The 22,142-nt window shown below is 53.9% G+C and overlaps 1 protein-coding gene across 1 annotated transcript in view; it reads right to left on the reverse strand.

The window, feature by feature from the left end:
* Nucleotides 1-308: 308 nt before the first annotated feature.
* Nucleotides 309-22,142, reverse strand: part of ANGPT4 (angiopoietin 4) — a 38,490-nt gene continuing 16,656 nt past the window's right edge. Inside the window, exons 2-9 of the mRNA XM_035006100.1 lie at nt 16,498-16,653; nt 14,926-15,047; nt 11,831-12,063; nt 9,621-9,736; nt 7,360-7,461; nt 5,708-5,874; nt 2,790-2,920; nt 309-2,307 (exon numbers count right to left, since the gene is read on the reverse strand). Of these exons, the coding sequence (XP_034861991.1) occupies nt 2,147-2,307; nt 2,790-2,920; nt 5,708-5,874; nt 7,360-7,461; nt 9,621-9,736; nt 11,831-12,063; nt 14,926-15,047; nt 16,498-16,653 (1,188 nt within the window). The 3' untranslated portion in view covers nt 309-2,146. The remainder of the gene's footprint in view (nt 2,308-2,789; nt 2,921-5,707; nt 5,875-7,359; nt 7,462-9,620; nt 9,737-11,830; nt 12,064-14,925; nt 15,048-16,497; nt 16,654-22,142) is intronic.

Consider the following 22,142-nt stretch of genomic DNA (forward strand, 5'->3'; position numbering starts at 1 on the left):
GCATGGAGGAGGAAGGAAGGGAGGGAGGAAGGATGACTATTTTAGAACAGGCATCTGAGGGTAACCCAAATCAGCTTCTTGGCCTTTTCTAGAAAATGACTACAGACCCGGGTTTGGGCCTCACCCCACCCAGAGGAGTCTGTCCCTGGGGCTCCCAGCTCTGGCTTCATCTCCTCTCCAGTGCCCACCTGGCTGATAAAACTCTGCAGTACACACATAAATGCCACGGAGTCAAAAAACAAATGCTCACCTTACCTGGGTCCAGAAGAAGGGGGGCATGCACTTAGGGGTGAATTTCCTCACCCCACTTTCCTCTTTGGGAACTAAACTTTATTAGGCACCTGCTCATGCCGAGCCCTGTTACAAAGTTGACATACACGGTTTCATCACCTCCTGCCACAGCCCAGCCAGGAGAGAGCATCATTTCTAGTTCACAGACAAGGCAACTGAGGCCTTGAGAGGCTGAGCCACTGGCCTCAAGTCCAGGAGCTGGAGCAGGTCTGTCCAATTCCAGAGCCCCGCCGGCAGCACGGCTGCGCACGCGGTAGATGCTAAATGAAGGCCTGCCCAGCAAATGCTGTGTGAGGCCACGTGAGCCTTCGGGGCAGCACCCTGCCCCTCGGTAATTTCCCCCTCCTGCCTGAAAGGCCACCATTGGCAACCCCATCCTTTGTTTTTTTCAAAGAGATCAGTGTTAATCTGTGCTGGCTTTGCTCAGGGGACCAGCTGAGGCGGGACTCAAGGACAGGTGGGAAAAGGTGGCCCATTTCCACCATCCCAGCCTCATCCAGGAGAAAACCTGAAGACAGAGGCGTACCCTGGTGGGAGAGCAGGTTGATCTCGGCTGGTCTGGGTGTTGGCTGAAGACAGCAGGACGGTGCTGGCCTCATCAGGCCCGAGGAGGGTGACAGTGATGGGGGTGGGTGGCAGGGCGGCTGTGGCCCCTCTCTGACCCTGTCCTCTGAAGGAAGCTCGTGGGGAGCCCCTGGTCTCCCAGACCCAGGCCAAGGCTGGCTCTGCCCCACACTCCCACTTCCCTCAAACCCCCAACTGTAGCATCACTGTTGGATCAGGTGGGAGGAGAGGGCTAGGGTCCTGGCTTGGAGGCTGGAAGGATCTGGACTTGAAGATGGCATCCTGCCCAAGGCAGAGTGGACAGTCCCCAACAGTCCCTGAAACTTGAGCCAAGGTGGGCTAGGGCTACAGGGAGTGCTGAGAGGGTAGCCTCCAGGCAGATATCTGGTTTCCTGGGGCCAGAAGGAGCCTGGCAGGACCCCAGCCCACAGCACAGATCGGAAACTTAGTTCTAGATCCTTCTTCAGGGGTGGCATGTGTCTTCTTTAACCCAAAGCTTCTTCCAGTTGCTTTTAGAGGCTGTTGGAGACCATCACTGTGTCTCTTGTAGCTCGAAAGTGTGAGTGCAGATGGGGGTGGGGAGCTAGGGCTCCTCCTCTTCACACTTGACCAACTTTTTCCAAGGGCATCTGCAGCCCCGAGAGATGCTCTGGGATAAAGAAGGCCTGTTTTCCAATAAGGACACTTGGAGAAAGCTGCCCACTCTAACCTCTTCACAGGCAGTCAAAAGGCATATGCCCACACTAAAGGCTCTGACAGGTCCTGCAGCTATGGATGCCTGTTCATATTGATTTAAGCTGGTGTTTCCCTCCATAGGTACTTTTCGAGGGGAGCCTGAGTTATTCTCTCCGGAACACCTTCGAGGACACACTGGGGGTAAAGAAATCCTTGTTAGATCTTCTGGAGCCTCCAAGAGACCAGGTCTGAGCTCCGGATGCTGGGGTCTAGGAGGGGTGGACTGTTAGTCATGTATTTCTTTGAGGACCTACATGAAGTCTGTTCTCAGCTCATTCAGGGTGTTGTGACCCTCAAGCTGGCAGGGGGCCCGTGCAGGAGACAGAAGGGAGGAGGACAGAGGGACACTGTAGAGGCAGGACCCCCCCATTACCCACCATCTCGCAACTTGAGGGGAACAGGGGGGCAGCGGACCCTCTGACTCCCGGGCAGGAAAGGAGAGCGGCCTCAGGAGACCCAGGGTATCCAGGACAAGGCCCTGGCACTGTGCCCTGTGTTTGGGGTCCAGCTCGCCCCGGCTCTTCCACTGGGTCCAGCCTCCGGGCGCGGCTGCCTCTCAAATGCCCACGGGGCGCAGCATCATGCGAGTGGCCCGCAGCGAGTAGCTGGGGCCCTGGAAGTAGTGCCAGCGGATGCCGTTGAGCTTGCGCGTGTGGTGGCGAGCTGGGTAGTAGATGCCGTTGAGATTGGAGAGGCCGCAGGCGTCAAACCACCACCCTGGTGGAGGGAGAGCAAGATGCTTGGGCGGGGGCGGGCCAGCCAGTGGGTTGAGGGCAGCCCCCCAGGCCCCGGGACTAACCGAGGCTGCTGCCTCCTCTGGGAAGCCAGCTCGCAGGGGGAGATGGGGCCGAGTGGAATGGGCATGCGGGCGGCAGGGGGGCCCCCAGAGCCTCTGCTCAGCCTGCAGCCTCTGGAGGGCGACACCTCGATGCCCACCCCCCCAGCTTGTTTTTCCCTAGCCCAGTCTCAGAGTAAGATTGGTGGTGCCTGTGTTAGGATGAAGGGAGACACTGAGGGAACCTTAAGGACTTAGTGGGGAAAGGGTTTGGTGGGGGGGGGACAGCCAGGCCAGCATGCGGGTGGGTGAGACCCTGACCTGCACCCTCTTCCCGACAGCACCTGGCTGAACGCACGGGACCTGGGTGGGGAGGTAATGGGGGTGTCCAACCAGGTGCAGGGCTCCAGCCCCCCACACCCACCTCCAGACAGCATCTGGGCACACTTGCAGAGGCAGTTGTCATTGTCTGCGTCACGGGTGCTGAAGTTGGTGCCTTGCAGGACCAGGCTGCTCTGGCGTCCTGCTGACCCGCTGTACCCACTCAGAGAAAGCCTGGAGGCCACCCGGAGGTGGTGATGGGAGATGGGTCCAGAGTTAGGTTGGCTGGTTAAAGAACGCCCCGCCCCCCAAGAGGCTTTGTCCAAGGCTAAGGGTTCCCTCCAGTTGTTCTGGGAGGGGGCGCCCCAGTCTAGGCTGCTTGGACTGTCCCTGGCCCTGGCTTGCCCTCCCTGCCTGCTGCCTCCCAGGGGCAGAATACTCGCCGTGTGCCAGGCCTCCCTCATCTCACTGAACCCGTGTCTTGGACAGGACAGAGAAGGATCAAAATAATAATACTAATAATGAGGACGATGGCTAACATTTTTTTTGAACACCTCCCGTGTTCTGGGCATTCTGCGGCTTAGCCCGTCTCCTGGCATCCTCACAACACCCTATTATTTCCATCTTACAGATGAAGAAACAGAGATCCCGAGAGCCCAGGGAGGCTGCCCCAGGCCTCGGAATGAAAGACGGTGAGAGCCAGGTCCCAGCCCAGGGTGGCCTGCCTTGGGAGCTGTGTGCATTTTGCTCCCCAGCTGACCATCCTGCAACCCCAACCCACCACCTCCCGGAAGCCTTCCCTGACCACACCAACCCACATGGATCTGTGCCCCGGGGCACCCCCAGCCCTGTGACTTGCACATCTGCAGCCAGTGGGGGAGGGTTTCTATTTCTCTACCAGGTTGTGAGACCCTGGTGGGCACGGCCAAGGCTGCGTGGCTATTACGACCATGAGCTCTGGGGATAGAATGCCTGGATTTGCATCCCAGCCCTGCCACTTGCCAGCGGCATGACGGTGGGCAGACTGCTTCAGCTGCAGTTTCTTCAGCTGCAGTTTCTCCTTCTGTTAAAATGGTAGTGATAGTAATGTTACCCGTGACGACCTCGTTCGTTATTGTGATCCGAGGTCCTTGGGGTGTGAGGAGTGCAGAGCGGTGCGGGCACACGGTAAATGCTCAGCACATTTAGCGCTTGTTAGCCATTGTCCCTGCATTCCTGCCCTGGACACATGGCGGCCATAGGCTCTTGCTCAGCCTGACAGGAGAGGGTGTTGGGTGTTTGTAGCCCCGGCAACTGAGGTGGGGACCTGGTTTGGGAAAAATTAAGAAGGTCCTACGGGTGGAGAAAAACGGACACCAGATGCAGCCAGGGCAGCTCAGGGCAGCTCTGGTTCCCCCAGGAAGGGCCTGGGAGGTGCTGCTGGTGGGATCAAGAGGGAATGTGGGCCCTGGGCATGTGGCCTGGCTCAGTCCCTGCACCTCCCACCACAGGCTCTGCATGTCTGTGCCCTAACTGTGAAGCCCTAACTGTGCCCTTAAATGTGCAGCCCGGGGCTTGTGTGACTGGTGTTGCAACGCCCCTCCAAAGGGGCCCATCTCTGTTAATGCTCTATGTGCAGTATCTCATTTGAGCTTCATAACACGTTGAATAAGGTAGGTACACCTAGGGCACCCATTTTACAGATGAGAAGGTGGAGGCACTTCTTCAGGGTTGTTCAGGGGGATAAGGATTTAGTGAGGACTTAAGCCTTGGCTTTGGTGGCTTAAATAGGAGTCAGCAGGGTGTTGTGGTGACTCACTGGTCAGCTTGAGGAATAGAGAGGGCATCCAACTTAGCCCTGCCTAGCCCAGACCCAGGGCACGGTTCATTCAGCTCTGAAGCTTGCAGTTTAAGGAGGACTATTATCAGATTGGGGTGGGTCCCATAAGGAGGATGTCAGGACAACTTAGCTGGAGGATCCAGGGGCATTTAATAAGAAGAGAGAGGGGTAGGGTACTCATTGAAAAGCTCCCCAAGATGGAATTAGACAAAAAGTATAGGAGGACAGAGAGCCACCAGAGATTCCTTTGGAGGAAGTGACCTTCCTGTCAGTGGAGGCATTCCAGCCTGGCTGGATGATGACTATGGCTGTGGAGGAGATTCTAGCATCATGGGAAGACCCAGATGACAGGTGAGGTCCTTTGCAGACCCGTGAGTGTGAGTCTATGATTTCAGTTCTATCTTGTTCAAAGATAGCCAGGACCTAGTCTTCTCTTCGAGAACATTGAGTTTCTCAGAGAGGCAACATCATGTAGTGGAAACACCCTGAGTTTTCATAGCAGAGAGATCTGAGTTCAAATCCAAGCTCTACCTAACTTGTAACTTTGGGCAGGGGACTTAAGCTCTGTGCCTGCTTCTACATCCCTAAAGCAGGTACAGCAGTGCTTACCTCAGAGTGTTGTAGGAGGATTAAATGGAGTAATATGCCGGGAACATAGTAGGTGCTCAATAAATGCTCTTTTCTTTTCCTAAACAGAGCCAAGAACCAAGCCAAGGGAGGTGTGGGAGACCTTGATGATGCTATATTATACTCCATTTAAGCCCATCCTGCCGTTAAAGAAGCAGAGGTACAGAGAAGCCAGAACTTTGACTTGCCCAAGTTCGCAAAGCGAGCTGGAACAGAGCCAGAATTAGCTCAGGTCCCCTGATTCCCTGCCCAGGGACCTTTCCACCTCACCCCACAGCACGGGACAGCCTGGACTCCCCGCTCTGGGCCTCAGTAATATGGCTGACTCGGGGTGACTGACCTTAGAAGGCCCTTTCCTGTTCCTGGGCCGGCAGCGTCAGCGACATGCTCTCCACCCCACCCAGCGGCTAGGACGTGCTGAGTGTTAACCAGCCGCCTCCAGATCCCGTGACGTGTGCCCAAATGGGGGACAGATGGTAGCAACAGGAGACGCCCAGGGACTGACCCTTGGTACAGACTCTACAGCCACTAGCCCGGGACCCTGGCCCGCCCACCAGCCTGGGCCCCGAGCCCACCTGTACAGCTGCCCCTCGCTGCCCAGCTGGAAATGCTCATACTGGGCATAGGCCTCGTTGCCCTCCCAGTCTTGCAGCTCCACGCGCAGAGAGTAGGCTGCCCTGCTGGTGAGCTGGTGCACCACTTCATTGCCCAGCCAGTGCTCCCCCGCCAGGTCACCGAAGCCCTGCGGAGAGTGAAGGGTAGGGGTGGGTTTCATGCTGTGATGGGAGGCTGCCTCCCCGGCTGAAGAGCTGGGCTGGGCCAGGCTCCAGGGCCACTTAATCCAAAACCATGTTGCCTAATGATCAAGTCCACAAAGTACAGAGTGGGCAGGCCTAGGGATGGGAGTTCTCCACCTCCTAGAGCAAAAAGACTAAGATTTTTATAAATGTAAAATTCTGTTGAAAATAATTGAAATCACATTTCTATGGAGTTTAAGAACAAGCAAAATGAATCTGTGGTGATAGAAGTCAGAATAGCAACTACCTTTGGGGGGAGTATTGACCGGGACACACGGAGGCACAGGGGGGCACAGGGAGGGCTTCTGTGGTGCCGGCCGTGTTGTAGATATACCTAGCTTTGAACGGTGATCACGTTGGTGAATACGTATGTAAAAATCCACTGAGTATCTTACGCCTGAGATCTGTGCACTTATCGGCATGTCTGTCGAACCTCAATAAAAAATTAAAGATTTTAATAAGCTGCATGAATTGTAGAGCAAACCTTGGTCAGTGACATGGCAGCTGCTGCAAGATTTCAGCAACACAGAAATGCAAAGCTAAGCACGTTAGGTGTCACCACGGTCCCAGGGTGAGGAGAGACAAGTGCCCTGGGCCCGAGCAACAATTCAGCACCAAGGACAGGGGCACACCTAAGCCCCACTCCCCATTTAGCCACGTGGCGCTGCAGATCAGCCTAATGATTAATATTCAGTGCCCTCCTGTATTTCTGCGTCTGAGTATCCTATTTCTTTTTGCCATTTCAATAATTGTTTAAAACCCAACTGGCTCAAGAACACTCCTATCTTGATTTGGTATTTATTTTTAAGTATTTATCAAATGAACAGTAAGGGACACAACTAATGATATTGTTGCATTTCCGTGTATCCTTTTCTATTTCTTTTGCTTGTGGAAACTTTAAGAGCTTTTAAGTCAGCTTGCCAAAAATCATTTATTCAAAATTTAATTAAGAAATTGGAAGACAATCCGGCACCATGTCTCATCTCGTAAAACGCATGGGGTCTTTGAGCCAGCAAGTCCATGTTACAGAATCTCTCCTGCAGATGTCATTATATTATTGTGTGCAAAGACAGGGACATTCATTTAAGCAATGCAGCCAGGGGTGGGCAGGGGAGATTACTTTCTTTCTGTTCCTTTTTTTTTTTTTGTATTCTTAAAAAAATTTTTAAGCAATATGCATATATAATCTTTCCACAAATAAAAAAAATAAGGTTAAACTTTTATTCTTAGGATATATGTCAGAACTTGCAAAAAAGAAGGTTCAATTTCTGGTGATGGAGTCCCTGACAGTGAATGTGCACTGGGAAAATCTGTTTGAAGGTGGTTGGTTTTAGGTGGGTTGATTTTTTTTTTTCTGGGAAGGGTTGAGGGCGATCCACCTGCTCCAGGTTTCAGGGCGGAGAAGCCCCTTCCCAGGGCAGCAGTGTTACCTGTTTGTAATCTCTCCAGTTCCGCTGGAAATTCACGCTGCCATTCTCACGGCGCTGGATGAGAGTCCATCCGCCTCCATTGGCCTCCATGTCACAGAACACCTGGAAGGAGTTGGGTGGTGGTGGAGGAGGGAGTTGGAAGCCCCCGGAAGCTGGCAGAAGCAGGTCAGGGCTGGCCCTATTTTGATTTGGCTTACATTCTCACAGAGCAACAAGTGAGCCTGGAGGTCGAGGGCATCAGAAATACCCAGGTTCATATTTCCCACCTATTGTCATCATTTTTCTAAAGTCATGGGCAAGTGATGCCCCCTCAGAGCCTTCCTTTCCTCACTCATAAAATACAAGTGTTAAAACCTTAACCTCTTTGTGCCTCAGTTTCTCATCTGCAAATTGGCTTGATGTGAGAACTGCGTAAGCTGAGCCATGTAAAGAACAGAGCCTGGGCATACTGGGAACTCAGTAAGTGGAGGCTTTTCCCTCGCTGTTATTGCGAGGTTGTTGTAAGGATTAAATGCCGAGAGGCGTAACACGCTTGGCACACAGCATAGGCTCGGGAATTGTTATTATGTTCGGCAGACAAATGTTTTCTGAGCACCTGCTATATACCAAGCTCCATTCAAGGCATGGGGGATGCCAATATGGATAAGACAGAAAGAGTCTTTCCCTCAAAGTGCTCACCATCCAACATAATCTCTTCTTTCAGCCTAGTCTTTGTTCACATATTATTTTTCCAGCCAGTTCAGTACATGTTCAGTGTTCAGTGAGGACACACTTGGTCCCTGGTCCCATACTAGATGACAGAGACAAATCAGAGATAAAGCAACCCTCAGGGCCAGCTTGGTCTGCAGGAGGCTATGATAGGGCAGGCAGACTATTGATTATGAACATTTGGGTTGCTACAAGGAGAGCTCCTAAGAAGGAGTCACTGAGCAACCCTGACAGGCTTCCCAGAGGAGGTAGCATGAGAACAGGGCCTTGGCATGTGCCTGACAGGCCAACAAGGGGAATGGCACCTCCAGTGGAGGAAGCAGCTCTGAGGAGGTAAAGGCCAGCTCAGGGAGAGAAGACAGGGACATTTGCTGTGAAAGTGGCAGAGGGTGCAGGAAGGGAAACTGAGGCCCAGAGAAGACAAGGGACTTGCTCAAGGCTAGTGAGACTGAAGTAAAGCTAAGGTGTGAGCCCAGAACTCTGGCCTCCCAGGATTCCACCATAGCTGAATTGACTTAATTTCACGTAGAACATTTACTTAAAAAGTCATGTCCTTTTTTTTTTTTAAAGATTTTATTTATTTATTTGCGAGAGAGAGAATGAGAGACAGAGAACATGAGACGGAGGAGGGTCAGAGGGAGAAGCAGACTCCCCACTGAGCAGGGAGCCCGATGCGGGACTCGATCCCGGGACTCCAGGATCATGACCTGAGCCGAAGGCAGTCGCTTAACCGACTGAGCCACCCAGGCGCCCAAAAGTCGTGTCCTTTTAACACTTGCTTTTATTCAGATCATTATAAAAATAAATATAACAAAAAGGTGAAATTCTAGGTAGAAATCAAGGGCCCGAACTCTGTGTCAAAGAGGAGTTGAGCAGGTGGGTATGTGGAGTGTTAAAGACAGTCTGGAGACAAACTGATAGGTATATTTATAGGAATTCAAAGGAAATTGAACAGGGAATCGGGAAGTGTGAAGACTGTCTAGTTGTCCTCTATACTCTCTCACTGCTGGGTCTGGCCCCCAAGCCCTCCCTCCTGATAGCCACCCTTTCCCTTGACCCCTCATCCATCCATCTGATAACTGGACCTCAAAGCCTGGGGCAACCTTGGAAACACTCACTGAAGATGGTGGGGTCTCTATCAGCCCTGGTCCCTAATTTCCCACATAGAGCAGAGCCCCCACACCTGCATTCGACTGGACTACATGTAAATTAGAAAGAAACTTCTTTGGGTTAAGCCCCTGGATTTTCCGGGTTGATGTGCTGAATAAGCTAGCATTACCTTAAGCAACGCAGGACTATTTTCTGCCCTTCCACCTGAAAGCAGCTCTGGAGAAGATGCAGGAGAAGGATGCATTTCCAGCTCTGGGGACTTCTGCTTTACCCCCACATTCTGACCTCTGACTGGAGGGGGGCTGCAGACAGTAGGGTCATCCCACCTTCTCTGGGGTATCTCAGATGTTGGACAAGGCCTGAAGCTGATGGGGGGTGGCCTGCCAGGGACGCCCTTGGCTCAACCCCCTTGGATAGCCTCCGCCCCCAGGCGGTCCCCTAACCTTCCTGGGCTCTGTCATATTGGCCACATGGATGGTGTAGATGCCACTGGCATTGGCCCCGAAGCGCTGGATCTCTGCACAGTCCTGGAACACGTGCTCAGCTGCTCTCACAGAGGCTGCAATGGGACAAGGCAAAAGCAATCGGAGGTAAGCTAAGGAGAGAGGGAAGGGGCCAGGTGGGTACTACTTCCTGCCAGCTTCCGGGTTGGGAGGTGCCGGGGACAGGGAGAGGTATCAGACCTGTGCAGAGGACCGTGCAGTGAGAGGAAGTGGTGGAGGCCAGGGAGGGAAATGACCCGCCACCCACGAGAGCAGAGCTGAGGCCAGAGCTGTAGCTGTCCGATGATCTTGACTGGAGTAGGACAAGGCTGGCACAGGCAGGGTCACCAAGGAAGGAGAGATGAGGCTGAGTTTCAGCAGGGGGCAAGGTCAGCCCTGCAGGCCAGGATGAGGAGGCCGGGCTGTGCCGAGGAAGAGCGCTCTGGCCAGAGTGTGGAACGGGGACTGGAGGGGATGAGACTCAAAGCAGGGAGGCCACGGACGAGGCTGCTAGAGTCCTCCAGGAGAGGTAATTGGAGTCTGAACTCCAAGGAGGTCCTTCCCCCTTTCATAGCCCAGGAAACTAGGGCCCAAGAGTCACGTAACTGGCTCAAGGGCACATAGCTGGGGGCACAGGCAGAGCCTTCCTGCTCTCTAGGTCATATGAAGGAGTCCTTAGAGCCTTGGGCTGGAGGCACAACTCCACAGTGCCCTTCTCTGGTGACAGTGGTGACAGTGGGGCAGGGGGACAGGGCGTTTGGGGCAAAGGGTGCCCGAGGCAACGTGCCCTCCCCAGACCGGTGAACAGACATTGGGTCACAGCTGGAGACTGGGCTAGCGGTGAGCCTGTGGGGGGAGGCCTTGGGCCTGGGCCTGCATCTGGGACTGAGCTACAATACACCCACACATGGGACTCATTTAGGCGGCTTCCCTGCCAGGGCTACGCACAAGCCTGTGATGGGTTCGGGTCACTCCGTATCTCATGGTTTGGAAGGTATCCACTTCTCCTGCCTGTGGCTTCCTTGGGGCCTCATATCCCTCAAACCCAGCAGGGCCTGCCCGACTTAGACAGAGCCCTGGTGCCATCCTTTGGCACCATACTGCCTGGAACCCATCACTATTGCTTGATTCCTTGTGCCTTAAAAGCTTCCCAGCCTCCTGCTATGGCGATCCAGCCCGGGTAGAAACCCCTTCTGAGGTCTTTCTCTCACCCAGCCATTCTCCACTGCCCGGTTCCAATTGCGTTTCCTAAAACATAGTCCCACTGGGTGCAAAACCCTCGTGTGTCTCCTGATTATCCTCAGGTTCATATTCTCTCTCCTCAGCACAGCCTTTTAGGCCTTTAGTGGCCTGGTAATTTCAAGAACACTGTTGGCACATAGTGGCACATAGTAGGTACTCAAAAATATGCATTTCCTCCTTCTTCCCTTAGAGACCCAGAGATGGGCAGGTGGGTATTTTTGCAAGACTATGCTGTTCACTGCTGCATCCCCAGCACCGGGCACTGGGCCTGGCACACAGTGGGTGCTCAATAAGGGTTTTGCTGACCGCGTGATTGAAGCCGAAACCAGCAATGCCTTGGCCACCCCAAGTGGCCCTATCAGAAGGAGTCAGTGAGAGCTGGGGGATCGGGGAAACCCAGGCATTGTTCTCCCTTCTTAGAAGCTAGGGCCAGAGATGTCTCCTCACTCCTGTTTGGCCGTCCTGGGCTTAGGGACAAGGGCGACAGGGTGACAGAAGTCCTTCGGGAACAGTGAGTCCAACCTCTCCATTCTATAGATAGGGAAACTGAGGCCGGGGGAGGGGTGGGGCAAGTCTGAGCAAGCGAGGATGGAGGGTGGATCCTGGATCCCAAACTTGGCAGTCTGGGCCGGCAAATAAACCTTATTAGCTTCACTTCCGTTAAACAGATGGGGAAACTGAGGCCAAGAGAGGGACGGGGACCTGCTCAAGGTCACTCATGGAGTCAGGGCGTAGAGTCTGGATTGGTTCCTCCTGGGACTCTCGTCCTCACCATTATTATTGTTTGTTGTTATTTCTGTTTCACAGGTGCTGGGAGAGGGGCCGGGCCTTCCCCCCGTCCCCCCCAGCGAGCCGCGAGGGGGTAAGCAGGGTCTCGCTCCCCTCTCCTGCCGTTCTCCCGCACCGCGCCGGGCGCACCGCTCGCTCACCCGGGCCCTGGGCCACGACGCGCACCAGGCGCTGCACGGACTCCAGCAGCCGGCGCTGCTCCCGCTGCACGAGACTGGAGTTGCCGCTGGCGGCGCGCAGGCTGCGCTCGAGGCCGGCGAGGGCGCCACTCTGGCGGCCCAGCAGACGCCGCAGCCGCTCCTTCTCGCCGCGGAGAGAAGCCAGCTCCGCCTGCTGCTGCGTCTCCAGGGCCTGCACCCGCGTCTCCAGCGCGCTGCGGGGCGGGGGGCGCACGCGCGTCAGCCCGCGGTCCCCACCACGCAGCCACACTCGCGCGCTTGCCCCTGGGACCCCCGGGGGGGGAGGGACACTCCGCGGACCAGATCCGCACCGAGGCCCAGAGAGGTCGAGCGTCCTGCCCTGGGTTACACAGCTGTGCCCACCGATGGCAGAGAGTGAGGAGGGGAGGAAAGAGAGACCCCGCCCTGAAGAAGATGGACTGGGGTCCATAGAAGAAAGAGGTGCGGGTGGGAGGACATGCCAGCAACCGGGTCGTGGTTACCAAATCCCCAGTATGCCTGCCCTTTGACCTAGCAGTCGGCTCTCCGGAGATAACCTCCAGGGAGCAGGCGCGAGAGTGCCCCTGGGGGGACTGGTTCTGCTAGAGAGAAAGGAAACAGCCTAAATGTCCAACAGCCGGAGTTGGCCGAGGCTGTTTTCTTTCCGTGTCCCTAGAAATGTTCTGGAGCCGCAAGAGGAAGGAGGCAGAGCGCATCTGCACGCATTTGGCAAGACGCCCAGGACGTGGAGTGAACTGCGCTGGCACATCGGTGCCTCTAGTCCAGTCCCACGCGTGGGAAGACAGAACAAGAGAAAGAAGAAAGGTATTAATGGAAATGGAGAGGGAAGCCGGTGAACTGCTAGGAAAAGGCATGGAAAGACACGTGGAAGGACACGGCGGTGCCTGCGCTCGAAGAGAAAGTGAAAGACAGCTGGCTAAGTGCTGTTCCCCCTGCGGAGCCGGTTCCGGAGGAGGAGGGCGATGGAGAGGGAGGAAGATGGAGGCAGCTGGAGGGAACCCACTTTCCCTTTCGTTTTATAGGTCCTTGTTGTCTGGTGATATAATAAACATGGAGCATATTTGTCATGAGTTTTTTAGAAAAAGAGTTTTAGAAAAAGCAAAAAGTTCTAAAACTCAACTCTTCCACTTTTGGCATTTTATCCTGGTTTGCTCCCCGCGTGTGTGCAATGGGGTATGGGGACATTATTAGGGGCTTCTCGTTGAACAGGAGTAAAAGACAGGAAACAACCTTAATATACATTAATTGGGGACTGGGGATATAAGTGTGGGCAGCCATAGGGTGGAACATGACACAGTTAGAGAAAAGAATGGGCAAGTGTGTCATGCAATTATAGAACAGTTTCTTGGAAAAAAGAGGTGCAGAAGAGCAGTAAGCTCCATTTGGGTTCAAGAAGGGCAACAAAAGGATATGCACACATTTGTTTACATATTCATAGGAAACCCTCAAATGTTAGCTTATAGAATGTATGCTGTGGGGTAGGGATTTTTATCTATGTGTTCACTTCTGTAACCCCAGTTTCTAGAACAGTGTCTGACCTGTGCTAAGAGCTCAAAAAACAATTGTTGGTTGAATGAATGGAAGAGGACAAGACACTAGGAAGAGGGGTTACCTCTGCTGTGGGTGGGTGGGTGGCTGAGGGATAGAGTAAGAGGGAGACAGTCTCCTATCTATGAGGTTACGCCGACCCATTCTCCAGACTAGAACAACGAGTCTAGCCAGGGCAGAAGGAATTTCCCCTGAGCCCCGAGTTCTGCTGCAGGAAGAAAAAAAACTGGGGCACACTCGGATTCTAGAATCTTAGCGATCTCCATGGGCCAAGCGCTTATTGATGACATCCTCCGTCTTCACTGACTTCGAGGCACCTGGTGCCAATTCAGACAGTCCCAGTCCCTGCCCTTGCCCACCTCGGGGTGGGAGCATAAGAATGAGAAGGTGAACAAACTATCATGAGCTACACGCAGATCAGAGGGAGCTAGACGGGCCTGACGGCCTTATCTTGACCCAGAATTTGAGCAACAATAACATCTCCCCCTGCACACGGGTCCGTGGCCGCTTCAGTGGGTGGGTGTTGCCTCCTCCAACATCCTGACCTTGACAGTTTTTCTCTACTCAGCTCGAAACCAAGATGAAATCAGCCTCAGATGTCCATTTCTCTGCCTTATCTGTACCCCATGACTCTTTTATTCTTTGTAATTTGCAGGGTGTTCCCCTCAAGTGTATTTGCTTACAAATGCCGAGACTCTCTGCCGGTGAAGACGAGAAGCTGGCAGTGTGGTTGCTTCTGGGAAGGGAACCAGTGGATAAGATCAGATTTACTTATTTACAAATAAGTAAATCAAATAAAAATTTACAGGGTGAATTGTACAGCATGTAAACTGTAGCTCAATAAAGCTGTTAAACATTTATAAAATAAAGAAACAAAGGGGGGGGTGCCTGGGTGGCTCAGTCGTTAAGCGTCTGCCCTGGGCTCAGGTCATGGTCCCAGGGTCCTGGGTTTGAGCCCCGCATTGGGCTCCCTGCTCCGCGGGAAGTCTGCTTCTCCCTCTCCCACTCCCCCTGCTTGTGTTCCCTCTCTCTCTGTGTCTCTCTCTGTCAAATAAATAAAATAAAATAAAATAAAAACAAAAAAAAAGAAGAAAGAAAGGAAGGAAGGAAAAAGGAAAGGAAAAAGAAAGAACAGAGAAAGAATTGGGGTGTCCTGAGCCCCCGGGGAAATGTCTGTCTCCTGTCTCCACCCAGGGGTGCCTGTTTGGCCCCCAGCCCCACCCCAGGGCCCACCTTCACTCCCAGCTTGAGTCTGGGACCAAGCCCTGGTTTCAGTCCTTACCCCAGCTCTGGCAGTACCTGAGCCCCCCAAATGGTCCTTCACTTCAGTCCTAATCCGGGCCCGCAGCTCTGGCTCCAGGCCCCGTCCCAGGTACCAGCCCCAAGTCTAGTTTCCAACCCTGGCCCCAGCCCCAGCCCAACCCTGGCTCTGGGCGCCCCCCCACCGGCCTGGGTCCCACCTGCCTTGGGTCCCAGCCCTGGCCTGGTGCCAGGGTGCCAGTGCCCACCTGTTGCGGCCCTGCAGCCTGTGGAGCTCATGGCCCTGCAGTAGCAGCTGTTTCTCCAGCTTGTTGGTGGACAGCGAGGTCTCCAGCAGCTGGATCTCCATTCGGGATGTCTGGTTCAGGACCTGTCCCAGCAAACAGGAAGGGGAAGGGCGCGACGCAGACCCTGCAGGAGCCCCGATCAGCAGCCGCCCACCTGTCCAGGGGCTCTGCCATCCAGCAGCGTGCTGACCTATTTCCCTCCTCCCAGCAGTTAGTTCCTATAGTCGTCCATTCATGCCTTTACGCACCCACTCACAGGCCCTAGCTGAGTTGATGATCTGCTTCTTGACAGCAGTTCCATTTCTCCTGTTGCTCAGGCCCCAGGAGGGGTCCCCCTTGACCACCTCCCTCCCGCCCCAATCCAACCTACCAGCAGGTCCTGTCAGATCCAGCTTCCAAATGGGCACCTGACCACCCTCCCCTACTCCAAGGCCCCCACTCTTGGCCTCTGTCATTTCTTGCCCTGTGCCCTGTGCCACCCTCCTCACAGGGCTCCCTGTCCCCACCCTTGTTCCCTACACTCCTTCCTCTGCTAAGCAGTCCAAGGCAGCCTTTTAAACCGTGGCCCATCTGCTCAGAATCATCCTGTGGCTCCCACTGCACGCAGCGGAAAAGTCGCAGTCCTCGCCACGGCCTGCAACGCCCTGTGATGTCCTCTGCCCACATTGTCTCTGGGATCCCTTGCCCACCCCTTGCCCCCTGCTCTCTCTCTGGCTACACCGACCTCCTGGATGTTCCTGGAGCTTGCCAGCGCGGTCCCGCTGCTGGGCCTTGGCCCATGCTGTTCTCCTTGTTCTGGAAGGCCCTCCTGGTGAGCCTGGCTCGGACCCTACCTTCTCCGCAGTGCCCTCCTGGCCTCCCTGTCCAAACTTGCAAGCCATCCCTTCACTGCTCCTAGCACACACTCCCTCCCTCCTGTCTGTGCCTTTTTCTCCTGAGACCCTCATCCTCTCACATATGCAGGTTATTTATCCTGTTCGTTCTCCTGGCGGTCATTAGAAAGGAAGATGCACAAGTGTGGGGGGTGCATGCCTGTTTCACTTACTGCTCTGAACTAGAACCAGGAACCTCCCGCGGTGCCTGGCACATAGTAGGGTTTCAACAGACACGTGCCTATTTGTTGTTCAATCTTTTCCTCCTTTCATTTACTCACCCTCCTGTTTATCCATCCATTCCCTCCCTCCCTCCCCTTCTGTTGCCCCGTCTCAGAGTTGCTGGCCCCGTGAGGTTGAATGAATTCTTTATGATCCATCTCTCCCTGTAGCCCTTGGAACCCCCTGAGTGCTGCTCGCCCCTCTCATCCCAATGCCCAGCACAGACCCAGAGTCACTGGAGTCACAGAGACAGGAGAACCAGGCCCAGGGCCCACCCCCAGGGGCATGGCCTGGTGGTCAGTGACGTTCTGCGACAGGGTCATCAGGGAAGGGCCCCAGGGTGCTACAGGCCCAGACTTTACCCAGGGACAGAGGTCAAGGCTGGCCACAGCCCTTCCCCTTTCCCTCCCCGCCAGTGCCACCTACTTGGCCTCCGTACCTGAGCCTCCACATCAGTCAGCTTGCGGGTCTGGGCGGTGGTCTGGTTCAAGAGGCTGGTGCCTAGCTCCAGCATGGTGGCCGTCTGGTTCTGGACCATGTGCTGTTGGACCTGTGCCAGCTCTGATCTCAAGTTCATCTGGATGTACCTTTCTAGCTGTGGGGAGACCGTGGGCTGGGGTCACGGGTAGGGGCTGGAGGAAGGCTCCTGTCTCTTCCTGTGTCTTCATGAAGGACATAGAGCAGCGAGCACAGGCCTCCCTGCCAGCCCAGGCCACCATTACCTCTCACCTGGACTATTCCAGTAGCTTCCTCCCTGGCTTCTCTGCCTCCATCCTTGTCCCATGCACAACCCATCCTCCACTCAACAGCCAGAGGGATCTTGTTAAACCTAAGTCAAATCAAATTCCTCCTCTGCTGGAAAGAAACCCTCCCAGAATTCCTACCTTAGAGGAAAAGCCAAAGCCTTTCCTCCATGACCTGGCCTTCTGTTCCCACTCTGATTTCTTCTTCCAGTCCTCTCCCACACTCTGCTCCAGAAGCACTGGCCTCTGTGACATCCCTCCCATACCGCAAGCATACACCTACCTCAGGGCCTTTGCATATGCTCTTCTGGCTGCCTGGAAACTCCCTCCTCCCCGCCCCAACTACATGGCTCACTCCCTCATGTCATTTCAGGTCTCTTCCTACCACTTATCACTCCCTAACTTTGTATTACATATTTATCTGTCTATTGTCCATTTTACCATTAGCATGTCAATTCCATGAAGACAGAGACTGAGTCTTACCCCTTTATCTCTGTATCTAGCACTATGTTTAGTGCCCAGTGGGTACTCAATACATATGTGTTCAATGAATTGATGGAAAAGGGGGGAGCAGCAAGGGTCGGAGAATAGCCCCCAGTGTCATGCCCATTACAAGAGTTTGCAGGTCTATCCACCCAGCTGGACTTTCTATTTTCCGTCCCCCTCCATCCGCCAAGCGGGCTGAACAGGACAGTCTCCAAGGGTTCTTTCAGCTCAGATGTTCTGGGATCCCACGAGCTAACATTCATATCTTTGACAGGGTTGCTCTTTCCCAAGAGCAGTTGAAGCTGGTCTGGCATGAGACCAGGGTCAAGCTGCAAAGGTGAACAGTGTGTTCTCAGGGCTCAGTGCCCACAGGCAGAGAGCCGGTGCCCCTCCCCCGCTCCCTCTCCATTCTGCACACATGCTGGCCTCTGGCCATCACCCCACTGCCTGGCCCTGGCTCCTTCTCTTGCCCTCTTGCTCAGTCTTCCAGGAGGTCTGACAGACAGGGCAGCTCCCAGGGTCCCTGGGAAGACTGGCACTCCCCAGGGAGAGGTGGTGACCTTGGCTGAAGGGCCAGGCTCTGGCTGTTTCCTCCTTGGTCTTTTCTCCCTTTTGCCATCTTTTTTTTAAAAAAAGATTTATTTATTTTAGAGAGAGGGAGCACAAGCCGGTGGGGCAGAGGCAGAGGGAGAGAGAATCTCAGGCGGACTCTGCACTGAGTGTGGAGCCTGACACGGGGCTCGAGGTGGGGCTCCATCTCAGGACCCTGAGATCACGATCTGAGCCAAAACTAACAGTCAGAGTTTAATGGATTGTGCCACCCGGGCACCCCTCCCCTTTTCTGTCTTAAGAGTCAGCTCCTGGGCGCCTGGGTGGCTCAGTTGGTTAAGCAACTGCCTTTGGCTCAGGTCATGATCCCGGAGTCCCGGGATCGAGTCCCACATCGGGCTCCCTGCTCGGCGGGGAGTCTGCTTCTCCCTCTAACCCTACCCCCTCTTGCGCTCTCTATCTCACTCTCTCTCTCTCTCTCTCAAATAAATAAATAAATAAAATCTTAAAAAAAAAAAAGAGTCAGCTCCCATCCCTTCCTCCCACCCCTGCTTTTGGAAAGAGTGCGTGCCCGTGTAGTGCAACATCAGATCCCGGAGGGGGCACATGTGGGTGGTGCCGGTATTGACTACAGCAGTGGTTCTCAAAGTGTGTACCCTGCAGCAGCATCACGGGGGAGTTTGTTAAAAATGCAGATTTCTAGGTCCCACCCCAGACCTACTGAATCAGAAATTCTGGGGTGGCGCCCAGCCATCCAGGTGAATTTGATGCTCGCTCAAGTGTGAGAACTCCTGGGGTGGCAGTCACAAAACGGACTGAGGACCAGGGAGACAGGCCCCTTGGAGCTTCTCAAGTCTTTGTCATGGGGGCCTCTTCCTTCCTCCCCTGCACCATCAGCCCTCCGCACCGCTGTCCCCTGTAAGGCACAAACATGCTCCAGCCGCTCCCATCTAAAAGCAAATTCTTGAGCCCACAGTCCCTCCAGCTGTGTCTGCAATTTCCCTGATTCTTCAACAGCAAAACTTCAAGTTGCCTCCCATTTCTCACCCGCATCCCCACCCTCACCTCTAAAAACATTAACAATATTATTATGGTGTATTGCGTGCATACAAAAAAGTATAAGGAAGGATATAATGAAGTCTGTGTATTTATCACATTCAAGAAAAAAATATAACACATACTGGAGTGTTTGGGCGGCTCAGTGGGTTGAGCGTCCGGCCTGACTCTTGGTTTCGGCTCAGGTCATGATCTCAGGTTCATGAGATCCGCCCCGGCCAAATCAGGCTCTGCACTCGCAGAGAGTCTACTTCTCCCTCTGCTCTTCCCCCTGTTCACTCTCTCAAATGAATAAATAAATCTTTAAAAAATGTATATATAAACCATACTGTTGAATCCTGTGCTCCCTGGCTTGCCTTCCCAGTCCTGGGGAGCCCGTTCTCTCCTTAATTTGCCTGGTCATTGTCTCCTGGACAAGGAGGCCCAGAGACCCTTCCATGTCCTCTTACTCTCCCCCTCAGCAGCACTCAGTGCAGATGGCCACTCTCGAATTCTGGAAGCACTTCCCAGATGTTCCTTCTCCTAGTTGTCCTCCTACCTGTTGTCACCCCCTCTGGCTCCTGCTTTATCAGGGTCCTACATGTCAGGGAGCTCCTGGCCCAGTTCTGGGCCTTTGTCTCTCTGTACGTTCTCTCCCTAGGTCAAGGGTCCTTAGTGGGGACCACAGGGTCTGCAAAGAGAATTCAGGGGGTCCATGAACTTGGGTGAGAAAAAACTCTTTTGTTTGCTAACTTATAAGTAAAGTTTGGCATTTCCTTCCATTATGAGTGTAGACCACAAACCATAGCACTATTAGCTGATCCTGCAACTTCATTACCAATAGAAATCACCAATATTTCCATACAACAGTGCAAATGTTGTAGCATCTTTTTTTTTTAAGATTTTTTTATTTATTCATTCGAGACACAGAGATACAGAGAGAGAGAGAGAGCATGAGCAGGGGGAGAAGCAGAGGGAGGGGGAGGAGAAGCAGACTCCCCACCAAGCAGGGAGCCCGATGCGGGGCTCGATCCCAGGACCCTGGGATCATGACCTGAGCCGAAGGCAGATGCCCAAACATCTGAGCCACCCAGGCGCCCCATGTAGCATCTTTTTTAAAAAAGATTTTATTTACTCATTTGAGAGAGAGGGAGACCGCATGAACGGTGGGGGCGGTGACAGAGGGAGAAGGAGAAGAGAGACTCCCCGCTGAGCAGGGACCCCGACGGGAGGCTCCATCCCAGGACTCTGAGATCATGACCAGAGCCATCGTCAGGCGCTTGACCAACTGAGTCACCCAGGCACCCCCGTCACAGCATCTTAAATACTGGTTTTACTCATCATGACCTCAGAAGGATGGACATTCTCAAACCCACCACTGGATAACGCTCCCACTAGAGCACAGATGTGATATTTACTATTTTGATTACAATGGGAGCATCGCTGGGTGTTCTTAGGCTTTTATTTTACACATTTAGAAGTGTTGCTCTGAAAACGAATTTATTAGCTTCACCCAGGACCAGATGCCAAAGTGTTCAGGGCCCCAAATGCATCAGGGGCCCTGCTGCAGGTGCTCCTGTTGGTCCTACGACTGTCACGTGCTGAGAGTACCGGGTCCGCCTCCCACCACACTCTTCCCCTCAATGTGCCACCCACTCGCCATCCCCACGTGGGTTTCCAACAAGCATCTCAGGCAAAAATATCCAACGTGGAACTTTTGGTTCCTCAGCACCCACTGCCCTGTCTCTGCATCCCCACCTCACTCCCCCCATCTTTCCCATCTCAGCAAATGGCCCCAGACCCAGACCTCATCCTTGATGCTTCTCTTTTCCTCACCTGCTGCACTCAATCCTCTAGGGAGTTCTGGCCACTACGATCCCAATGCAAGTTTCGAATCTGCTCCCTTCCCTGCACCCTGGGCCAGGTTCCTGTCATCCCCACAGGTCGGCTTCAGGTTCACTCCCCACCACGCCTCCAACGGCTCCCTGGGGTTGCTAATGTGAGGCTGCTGGGGTGCCCCAGGGGGGATAGGGGAAGCAGAGCTATACGGAGGCTGCTCTCACCCTTCCCACGAGTCACAGACTTCCTGGAACTTGGTTTAAAATACAGACTCCCAGGCCCCAAGCTTCAGCTCCAGGCAGACAAATAGCAAGTTCAGTCCTGAGATGAGATTTTCTCATGCATCTCCCCCAAGCCTCTCATTGGCAGATGAACAAACTGAGGCCCGGAAGACTTGTGCAAGGTCACCACCTGGGGGGCTAGGTTCCACGACTCCTTGCCCAGGGACTTCTTCAGGTTTGCAGAGCTGGGCTGGGGACTCAGGGTAGCTCAGGGGTCATCTTAAGTGACAGGAGTTCCCTAAGTACCCGCATTGGTCCCCCACTTGTCCTGTGGCTGCGACTGGCTGGGTGGCGCCCAGGCCACCCACAGCTGGGGCCCATCACGCAATTTGCCACACCCGCCCACCAGCATGGGTCCTGGGATGGGTAATTTGGGCCAGATGGGCCCATCTTGGACATGCTGGGCTCTGGTGAGTAATGTTGGCCTGCGTGGTGGGGTCTGGGTCTGGTCCAGGGTTCAGGCACAGGCTGGAAGGATGGGGGAAGGGTCCTAATGAAGGAGAGATGAGCCCAGGATGAGATCTGCCACAGCATAGGATTGGATCTGTCCCTTCTCTGTCACCCTCATGCTGGCAGATTCTCAGGGTTGAGATGGAGGACAAGGGTCTGACCTGCCATCACCTCTCCAGCCTGCAAAGAAGCTGGTCTTTGGCCTTGGGGCTACCAACCTTCTTCCCTTAGCCCTGGGTTTGAGTTTTGGCTCTATGACACTCCAACTGTGGGCCTCTAGTAGTTGAGGGCTACATTTCTCTGATCCTCACTTTATTGATCTGTGACATGGGGACAGTAAACCTTGCTCCTTGTTGGGGAGGGAACAGCCAAAAAGGACCTTGAAGGAAAGGAAAGGAGTTAGACACGCAGGGGCTGGGTGAGGAAGGAAGATATTCTGGACAGACCACAGATGAAGGTCTAAGGGATGAGCAGTCTCAGTGGCCAAGGAGATCCCCTCAAACCTACTTTTCTTTTGCATTATTTGTATTAAAAAAGTCTACAACTGGAGAATGGGTAAGCAACCGTCTACGGATAAGTAACCATCCATCCAGTAGATTCTACTCAGCAATGGCAAGGAAGGAGTTAATCATGCACGCGACAACAAGGATGAACTATACAGAGTGAAGTAAACCAGACTCAAAAGGCTACATACTGTAAGA

Source organism: Mirounga leonina, unplaced genomic scaffold, assembly GCF_011800145.1.
Source record: "Mirounga leonina isolate KUSES-001 unplaced genomic scaffold, KU_Mleo_1.0 Mir_150, whole genome shotgun sequence".
In the NCBI taxonomy this organism is placed as follows: Eukaryota; Metazoa; Chordata; class Mammalia; order Carnivora; family Phocidae; genus Mirounga; species Mirounga leonina.